Raw genomic sequence first — 10,176 nt, forward strand, 5'->3', positions numbered from 1 at the left:
GAAAATCCCAATTAAAGGGATTTTCTCCCCATCGGGATCACCACCTTTGCATCCCACCGTGAGAGGGGCCGCCGGGTGACTGCAGAGCGTTTAATTCCTCCGTGCCCCCTCCTCATTCTCTTTCCCCCTTCCTCTCCTCTCGGTTTTGGAAACACCTGGTAAGCTGTAAAATGATTTACGAAGTGAAAGTGTTAAATGAGGCCACCAGCTGTAAGACTGACAGAGCTTTATGAGTTTTATTAGGTGCCCTATTATGGAAAATAAACTTTAATCCGTCCATAAAAACACAATCTGAAAAACATATTTGCCCTTGTAGTCTGGAACACTGAAGGTATTCTTGTAGGGGCCGGGCTTTAAAGAGATTAATTTTATTGAGACAGACACAATACACCGGCAGCGCTTTGATACGGAGCCCGGCAGTGGCTGCCCGCACCCTGCGCGGCTCTTCCATGGGCTCGGGCACACAGCTCCGCGGCGTGCCGGTGTGCTTCATTAGCGGGGGATAATTGGGTAATTAATGAGTGAAGTGAGGTTCTTTTTGAGGGTGCGATCTCAGGTCGCCCTTGATAAATACATATATTTTAAAATTTAACTTCTTATTCTTATTTTCTCCTTATGATTACTATTACCATTATTCAGGATAACGAGGCAGGCTGCCCGATTTCGGGTATTTCGGGGGAAGTGCAGATGGATCTCAGCCACAGAGGCACATTTGGACTCGGGGGCAAAGAAGCCGCGGTGCTGCGCCGAAGTTGCGCATTGAAAATCGCAAATTTGAGATTGAAAATCGCAAACCCGTCTCTCCTCTCTTTTTCTTTCCTTTTTCTCGCTTTACATTCCCCAAACCCCGCGGCCTGCAAACGAAAGGAAATCGTTGTACCGATTTAAATCAGAGCCCGTAACTCGATTGTTTCCTTGCAAGGGGAGCAGGCATCGATCAGCCTAAATCGAGTTTCCCCGATCAGGTTTTTGACACCTGGGATCTGCCCAGATTTATGCTCTACCCCGGGAGCGGCTTTGAATTACAGCGTATTCCTGGGGAGTGTCGGGCAGTAAAGTCATAAATAACAGCAGTGCCGTTAAATCCCATCCCGGGGAGCGACGCTTGAAGCAATCCGGGATCGGGAACGGGTTTCCTGCGTGCAGAGGACAACTGGGCTGCGCTCCGCGGAACGGGAGAACTGAAGGTTAAGGAGGGACTGTGAAAAGATGCTTTAAAAATAACGACAATAATAAAATAAGAATTAAAAAGAAAAACAGTAACAATAATAAACAAAGAAAGAAGTATACACGATTTTTAAATGCAAAAAATAAAAACATCACATAAATCTTTGTAGAAAACGTCGGAGAGGGAGCAGGACGCGTTTCCGAGGTTCTTTAGCCCGTCTTCTCCCATACAAGCGGTTGCGCCCGGGCTGCGCGGCTGCGGTTCCGCGCGCACGTTGCGCGGACGCGGATCCGCCGTTCGTTAGCAGGGTTGAGCCCCGGGGAGCAGGCGGAGCCGAGGCGGTTGATTGTATTTAAATGCTCTCTAACTGAGCCGGGGAAACGCCGCCGTGACAAGAACCGATTGATCCGCGGATTTATTGGAGAGAGAAAGCGCGGAACGGCCTCGCTCGGCCCTCGGAGGGACTCTTCTCGGCCCCGGGAACCCCTCGTCCCTTCGTACAACCTCTCTCGCCTTCTCAAAAGGCGAATTAACGCCGCTTTGGATCTGCAGCTCCACAAGCGGGTGGAAATCGCACGTCCGACAGCCCCAGCCCCCCCGGCCCAAGGAGCCGCACGCGTCCCCACAGTACAAAACGCTCTTTATTTATATTCCTCCCCCCCACCTCACAGCGGGAGGGGCTGGGTAATAATTTAGCATGCATAAGTAGAGGAATTCATTTTTTTTTTTTTATAAATACGATATATAAAAATAAAGACAGTATCGAGATTTGCAGCAGTTTTAACGTTCATGACATAAACACTTTTCCCGATATATAGTAAGAAGGAAACTGTTCCGATGGGGCAGGGAGGGGACGGGGCTCAAGTCGTAGCCGCTTCTCAGTCAATAATAACACTGTGTGAATCCTCCCTCCCGCTCTGCAGACGGGAGATCACCTTCCGCGTCCCCCTCCGGGCAGGGAGGGATGGGAGAACGAGACGGGGAGCGGGGCCAAGAGGCTCCATTGCCGGGGGCGGCCCCGACGGGGCGGCCTTGGGCTCACTGCGGCTGTGCGGAGGGTGGCGGGGGGGCTCCGGGCCGTCCCCCGGGCTGCGAGTCCTCCTCGTCCGCATCGGAGCAGTCGGAGGAGTGGTAGGGGCAGCACCGCCCGGCCTCAGCCTCTTCTTCTTCCTCTTCTTCTTCCTCCTCGTCCTCGGGCTCACTGTCGGGCAGCTCCCGCAATCGCCTCCCGCCGCCTTTCTCCGGGCCGGGCAGCAGCACCTCCTCGGCCGCTTTGTCCTCTCCTCCTCCTCCCTTCTGCTTCTCAGCCTCCTGTGCCGCCTGCTCCTTCGCCTTTTTGCTGCGCTTCCATTTCATGCGGCGGTTCTGGAACCAAATCTTCACCTAGAAACGGGAGACAACCTCCTCATCCACTGCCTCTCGGTGTGTGTCACCCTCCGTGCCCTCCCCATCCCTTTTTTTTTCTTCTTCTTCCCCTTTTTAATTACTACTATTTTCCCTTATTTCTCTCCCCACCTGCGTCTCGGTGAGCATCAGCGACGTGGCCACCTCGAAGCGCTTGGGCCGGGAGAGGTACTTGTTGAGCTTGAACTGGTGCTCCAGCTCCAGCAGCTGCTGGCTGGTGAAGGCGGTGCGCGGCCGCCGGCACTTCCCCAGGAGGTTGGACTGCGCCTGAGCTGAGGGGGGAGGACGAGGGGGGGAAAGGAGGAGGAAACGCGGCCATCAACGCGGGGCGGCTCCGACGGCGGCCCCGAGTGGGACGGGGGGGGAGCAGCGGAGAGAAAAGCGAGAGGGGAACAGAGGAGCGGCGGTGATGGGGATCCCTTACAGGGCCGAAAAGGTGCGTGTGTATTGAAGGGGGGACAAGAGGGGGGGGGAGAGGGTGAAACAAGTCGTTTAAATAAATAAAAAATAAGAAAAAATATCTCTTCGTTCTCCCGAGGGTCGCACAACGAAACGCTGCCGGGAAAGGCGGCGAAGTGGCATCTCCCGGGAGCAGAGATTTGTTGCTTTTAAAAAATCCCGGCGGCGGCAATTAGAGGGATGCGTTAATTAATCCTAACGCCAATGGACGGGATGCTGGTTAACTCCAATCCCTAAACTGGAGCGGCAGCGACCGCATTCAGGAGTGCACCGATAAGGGCCGAGAGACGGGAAACGGCCTTGGAATGAGAAAAAATATGCATATTCTCTATATTGTATATATTTGCCCATTTCCTCCTTTTAATAACGTTACAAATCGAGGATTTCATTAACAAAAATAAATGAAAAGAATGCGGCGGGTTACCGCGCGGTTCTCACCGCAGTTTGGCACTTTCGCTCCTTCGGTTTAGAAATCAGGGAGGGCAGCAGAGGCCCGGGGCTATTTTCGCACCGCGGTGCGATTTTACCATCCCCGTTCCCCCTCCCGCCCCTGTTTGAGGGCAGCGCTCGGACAGCGCTCCTCTGTGGGCTCCCCCCCCTCCCTGAACGCCGCAGACCAAACAACTCCAATCCGAGAGCAAACAATGGGGTTTTGTCTTCACGAACGCGCGTAGAGCACGAGAAAAAGAAAAAAAAAAAAAAACCGCTTCATATATATTGAAAATCGCGACTAGTTTTTGCTGGCGTGATTTTCTCAAACGACACCGCGGGTGCCGCTCTGCGCGCAATTCCCCGAGCTCAGAGGATGGTGTTTTAAATCCATCAGTCAAAGGAGAAAAAAAAAAGTCAATAAGCACAAGGGTGATATGGGGGGGATGCCCGGAGCTGCCCTTGCAGCGCCCTAGGGTTGCGCGGAGCGGTCGAGGCGCGCTGCCATCTCCGCGCGTGTGAAAAGGGGGGGAATCCTATAGCAGGAGTAGTGAGGGATTGAGGACGGATATCCCCTCGTTATAATAATTATTGATTTAAACTAGTAATAACAATACAGCATACCCCGATAGGGAGGGTTTAAGGGAAGCCTCGGGAGACGGGGAGGGAGCAGCGCATACTCACAGCCGAAGTCGGGCATCTTGGGCAGGATCATGCCGGCCGTGCTCGCCCGCAGCCACTGGTCCAGCTGAAAGGTGCCGGCGCTCAGCTTGATGGGGTCGGCGGAGGGGTGCGCGGGATGAGCTCCCTGCACTTGCGAATAGGAATAGGAAAGCGCCGGGTGCTGCCCGCCCAGAGCCGGGTAGCCGTACACCGGGTGCCCGTAGATGCTCGGCCCGCCCGGCCCCGCGGGGTGCAGCCCCAGGGCGTGGTGCTGCGGATGGCCGCCCCCGGGTCCCCCCCCGCCCAGGAAGGCGGCTTTGGGCAGCAGCGCGCAGTGCGCGGGCAGCAGGCGAGGCGGAGACGGGCTGTCGGTGCGCGGGCAGTCGGCGGGGAGCTCGGAAGAAGAGGAGGAGGAGGACGACGAGGACGACGAAGACGGAGGGCTGCCGCCGCCGGAGCCGCCGGTGACCAGGGCCAGCGGAGCGCTCTGCGCCGCCGCCTTGGGGGGATCGACAGCCAGCAGCGCGTCGATGCGGAAATTTTTGGATTTTTCCATGGGAGCGGCGGAGGCGGCAGCGGGAAGCACCGCGGCCCGGGCCGCGTCTCCCGGCGGCGGGGGCGGAGTGCGGCCGCGCGGCGCGGAGCGCCCCTTCAAGGCCCGCAGGCGGCTCCCATTGGGCCGCCGCCGCCGCCGCCTCCATTGGCGGCAGCGGGAGCCGGAGGCCGCCATTGGCCGCGCCGCGCACCTGTCACGGGAGGGGGCCGCGCCCACCGACGCCACCGCCCCGCCCCGGCGGGACCTCGCGGCCGCGGGGAGAGCGCGCCCCGGCGGGACCCCGCGGCAGGAGGCGGAGGGCGGCGCCGGGCAGCGCCACGCACGGCGCGGTGCCCGCTGCTCTCCTCCGTCGCCTCCGTTCCGCGTCCCCCCTCTCCCCGCTGCAGACGGCCGGGACGCGCACCCGCGCCTCCGCTCTTCCCACCCGCACCGCCGCCGGCCCGGACCCCTCTCCTGCCCCATCGGGGTCACCCCGCAGCCCCACCCGAGGGCGCAGCCCGTGTTCGGAGAGCGCGTTCGATTCTTCAGATATTTTTTCCCAGTCGAACAATATCATCTTTCTGCCTTCCCCCCCTCCCCTTTTTTTTTCCTTCCTTCCTTCCTTCCTTCCTTTTCCTCTCCCCCTCCCCCGTCTTTTCCTTTTTTTTCTTTTCCTTTTTTATTTTTTCCCTTTCCTTCCTTTTCATCGTTTTCCCCCTCCATTTTATTTTTTCCCCAATTTTCACTTTTTATTTCCTTTATTTTTTTCCCTTTCCTTCCATTTCTTTCCTTTCATTATTTTCCCTTTTCATTTTCCTCTTCCACTTCCTTTTACTTCCTTTTCATCTTCCCCCCCCCTCCTTTTTCTCTTTTCCTCTTTGTCTCTTTTCGTTTTCCTTTCCTCCTTTGCCATTTCCTTATCTTTCTCTTCACTTTTCTTCCCCACCATTTTTTTTCTTTTTTCCTCTTTTTCCATTTTATTTTTTCTTTTCTTTTTCATCTCCTTTTTTCTTTTTCATCTTCCTTTTTTCCTTCTTTCACATTTTTCATTTTCCTTTTTTTCCCTACCTTTCCTTTTTCTCCTTTTTTCTTCTTTCTTTCTTCTTTCATTTTTTTCCTTGTATTCCCCATTTTTCCCTTTTTTCCCCCTTTCCCTCTTTTCTACTTCATTTCCATTTCTTCTTCTTTTTTTTCTTATGATTTTTCCATTTTCCTTCCCCTTCCTTCCCTTTCCTTCCCTTTCCCCTCTTTTTTTTTTTTAATTTTTCCTTTATCTTTTTCCTCTTTTATTTTTCCTACCTTCCTATTCCTCTTTTTTTCTTTCCTCCTTTTCCCCTTTCCTCTCGTTCCTTTTCCTTTCCTTCTCTAACACTCCCCACCTCTCCCCCCTCTCTGGACACCCCGCACTCCCGCAGCTCCCACCTGTGTTGATCCAAGCCCTCCCGGGGCCCAACAATGCTCCGTTATCTTAGCGGCGATAGCAGCCCGCCCCGGTTCCCCCTTTGACCCCCCCGTGCCCGGGGCACACCGACCCCTCCGTTCTCTTCCAAGGGCTCCCCGTGGGAACGGCCGCAGCCCCGCTTGGGATCGGCGGAGCCCCGCGGATCCCCGGAGCCGCTCCGCACCTTCAGTGCCTAAATACCGCCACGTTCCGTACGTGGGATAACGATGCATAACAACCCCGATAGATGTGACAGCCCCGGGATGGCTCTAAATGAGCCGCCCGCATCGACTGCTGGTAATGGTGCGTTTATGAAAGCAATTTCGGTGCGAGCAGCGCAGGGTCTGCTCGGTGTAATCAGGCTGCTCGGCTAATGGACGGGGCGGGCGGAGAGCTATTGACACTCTGCTGCCCTTAACCTGTTTCCCAATAAAGCTGATTGGTTTTTGTCAATTCATCAGCTCGCCGCCCTCGCTACGACTGCATCAAAGCCGGATTTGCTCAGGGGAAATCAACAAGTCTCTACGGGGGAGGTGCGGGGGGTGTGGGGCTCAGCTCCCCGGTACGGCACGGCCGGCGGGGTCTGCCTGGAACTGAGAACAGGGGGGGCAGGGCTGGGTGAGCCCCGGGTCCCCTCTTTATGTCCCTCTTCGGGCGCTCTCCCTGGGTCCACCCTAAGCCCTACGGATCCTTTCCTTCGGTGCCCTCCTTAGGTCTCCCTCCTGGGCTCACTCCTTGGATCCCCCCCTGCATTGTGACCCCTCCCGGTGTCCCCCCCAGGTCCTATTAGGTCCCATCTCTGAGTCCTCTTGTTCAGCTCTCCCTTCCATGGGTCTCCCTCCCGGGTCCCCTCCCAGGAAAACGACACGTCGGAGGTGTCAGCCCTGCAAAGAGGGCTCCGTTTGCGAATGGGCCGCTCGAAACCCTCCCGTCCTCTTCCCACACATCCGTCCGCTCGGGGAAAAAGCTGTCCCTGCGCGGGTAGGCCGTGGTATTGGCATATTTCCCTTAAAAAACTATTTTATTTATTTATTTGCATGTCCTTTTTTTTTTTTTTCTTTTTCCTTCAAACCGACTTCCACAGTTCCGCTCCTCACCGTTCACACAACCTCGGGCGAAAAAACCAAATCGTTTCGTTGTTATCAAAATCGCGTTTCCGTTGCCAAAATCGCACGTCTATCTCTACTCCCGTCGCAGTCGCCGCACCGAATGCCATTTCTTTACTTAATTTCCTTATTTTATTGTATTATTATTTTATTTTTCTGGACTAACCGAAACCCGACGGCTCTCGCTTTCCCCCGGCCCCACCCGCAGCCCCCGCCCGTGCGCGGCCCCTTTAAGCGCCCAGCGCCGGCCCCGCAGTCTACCCCCCTTCAATTTAATTTCATTAAAACAGAGCATGAATATTTCTATTAAACCTAAAATGAAATATGAAGCCATTTAGACTCTGCCTGCACCAATCACACAGATTTATGGCTTTTATTCATCACATCAAGAGCTGGGAAAAATGAATTTTCTTCACCCAGGAAGGAAATAAAACCCCAGCCTTGGTCATTTCCAGAAAGCTGTTAATTTGCCCGTGTGGTAATTACTTTCACAATTAACTAAAATACAAATCAACCTGACAAATTGGGTTAGTTTATATATTAATTAGCCGCCTTAAATTTATTCATTATGAAAAGACAATTTCAGAGGACCCCGGGTGTCTGTTTTATCGCCATAAATTACGGTTAGGAAATGGGGACCGATAAAATATCCCCTTATCGGAGGGCGGCGCGGACGCGGGGAGCCGCTCCTGCTCCGCAGGCGCGCAATGGGCGCGGGGTCCCGCGGGAGGGGCCGGGGCCGCTTCCCTCCGTCCCCCCCGGGCTGCGCTGATTTAGCGCCGCGTCGATGGGATCATCGGCCGCCTTTTAGCTCGTGATCTTTATAAATGTCCCGCTATTAAATTAGAAAATGATTCTCTCCTCGTTTAATTGTATTCTTTCGTTTCTTATTTCCAATTAATTAGTCCTATCGACGTTGCAATATTTTAAATGACTGGAGTCCGTTTACAGTTTAAAATATATGGGTCAGCACATGCGATTTTAGACTCGGCAGAACTATATAATGCGGCTTTTAACTACTCCGCGCTCATACGTCTTCAACATCTGCCCGAGCGCAGCGTCGGGAAACGCGGTGCGGATGTCGCACAACGCGCGGATGTCGCACACTGCGCGGGTTTTGCGTGTGGCGCGGATGTTTCGCCGTGCGCGGATTTTGCGCGCCCCGCGCAAGTCCCGCCCGCGGACGCTGCGATCAGCGGAGCCTTCAGGGAGCGGTTGGGGGGGTTCTGGAAACGGCTCTGCGCCGCTCTTTGCGACCAACGGCGGCGGGGGCGGTGCTGTAGGTGGGAAGAAACGGCGCAATTTTGGGAGAATCGTGGGGCGGTGACAGGAGATGATCTGAGGGCTGCCCTGAAAGATGGAGGACGTCCCAACTGAGCTCCTCCCCCGCCTGGGCTGTTCTGTGCCATCTCAGAGCTCTGCCCCAGTATCACTTTTGGGGCTCCACATCGTCCAGCCCTGGGATTGCTGGGGAGCCCGTGTGCATGTCAGAGGGGCAGCATAAATGTCACCCTGGACAAAAGATGAATCGTAAGGGCAGACTGATAATGTGACAGAAGCTGTTGTCTCCTCGCCTGGGCTCCGTGGGTCCCTCCCATTCGTGGATGCTCAGAAAGCACCGAATGCAGCAAATCCCCAATGCTGGCCACTCCCAACATCAATTGTACCCACTGTCATCCAAGTGGCATCAATCACAGCGAGTTTAGGAGACAGTGGCATGTGATTCCACGAGGCTCTCGTTGTGATGTAGCATTGATTAATGCCCTTCATAAAATGATATAAAACTTACTTCTATTCTATCACACAGCCCCAAACCACATCCCAGCCCATATTTCACACCCGTGTTAATGTAACTGCTCATTGCAGAGGGCGATGGTGATGGTGTGCATGGGGCTGTGCAGAGGGGTCTGCAGCAGGGGCAGGAAGAGGTTAGAGAAATTATTTCCAAAGCAGAAAATTGCTGCCTGCTCTAAATTATTCCAGGTGCTGTGGGGTCAGAAAAAGCCTCCATCCTTCCATTCCATGTGGGCAAGGGGAGATGCAGAGATTTGCACCGGGGAGAAACCTGATGGTATGGGATAGCATTGCCCCTATAGGCAGGAGGCAGCATGTCCCCGAGTGCTGCTTCTGCTTGAAGTGATTCCTGGGGCTCTGCATCCTTAACAATTCTATGATCCCCATCACAATTCACTCACATGCGCATGGGATTTGATCTAACTCAAGGACCTCGGCTCTCAGCACTTGAAAAATCCAATGGTTCGATGATAGAGCCTACAGGATAGATACCTGTAGCTCCTCCATTCCCTTCTGCTTTTGGCTCGCTGCTCAGAGTGCTCTCGGCCAGACACTTTGCTCTCATTGGGTTTCTGGAGGCTGAAGGCTCTGCTTGGCACCGGGCCTGTTTCGAAATAGCTCGTGCTCTTTTATTTCCTTTTTCTTCTTTTTTAAGCCACATACCAGGGATGGTGATGTGCATGCATAATGCTGTGTGAGCCGGGATCGCGCTCTTGCAAAAAAGATCAAACTGGGGAAGCGGGGAGGAGGCTGTGCAGGGCTGCAAGGGCTGGAAAAATAAAGAGGAGAAAGGCTGAAAGTTGCCATCTGGATAAGGAGCGGTACATGATGGGGAATTCGACATTTGTTGCTTTACTGTATGTAATTTAGGTACAGAAAATAGATAATAGAGAATCCACAGGATTGCTTGATGGGAAATATATTGGCGATACAATTTTTCTTTACAGAATGTATGCAACGAGTGCAGTTTTGGTTTAATAATAAATTCAGCTTTGAAGAAGCATTTGATTCAAACCTTTGCTATTTTCTAATGGCGTTCACACTTATTAATACCTGTCTAGCCAGCTAAAGAGGTTTTTAAAAGAGTGCGCAGGGTGTTCTGCAATTAGAGTGGCCATCTGCCCTTTATTAAAACTCCATTAACCTTTACATTAAAATACATTTAGAATGCAGACAT

General features: G+C 53.7%; 1 protein-coding gene across 1 annotated transcript; it reads right to left on the bottom strand.

The window, feature by feature from the left end:
- Positions 1-211: 211 nt before the first annotated feature.
- MNX1 (motor neuron and pancreas homeobox 1) lies at positions 212-4,794 on the bottom strand. The gene is made up of 3 exons (XM_019616259.3): positions 4,145-4,794; positions 2,684-2,844; positions 212-2,551 (listed from the first exon to the last, which is right to left on the bottom strand). The coding sequence occupies exons 1-3, from the start codon at positions 4,677-4,679 to the stop codon at positions 2,207-2,209; spliced, it is 1,041 nt and encodes a 346-aa protein (XP_019471804.2). The 5' UTR covers positions 4,680-4,794; the 3' UTR covers positions 212-2,206.
- Between the last annotated feature and the right edge of the window lie 5,382 nt (positions 4,795-10,176).

The sequence above is a fragment of the Meleagris gallopavo genome, chromosome 6 (assembly GCF_905368555.1).
Source record: "Meleagris gallopavo chromosome 6, MGAL_WU_HG_1.1, whole genome shotgun sequence".
NCBI lineage: Eukaryota > Metazoa > Chordata > Aves > Galliformes > Phasianidae > Meleagris > Meleagris gallopavo.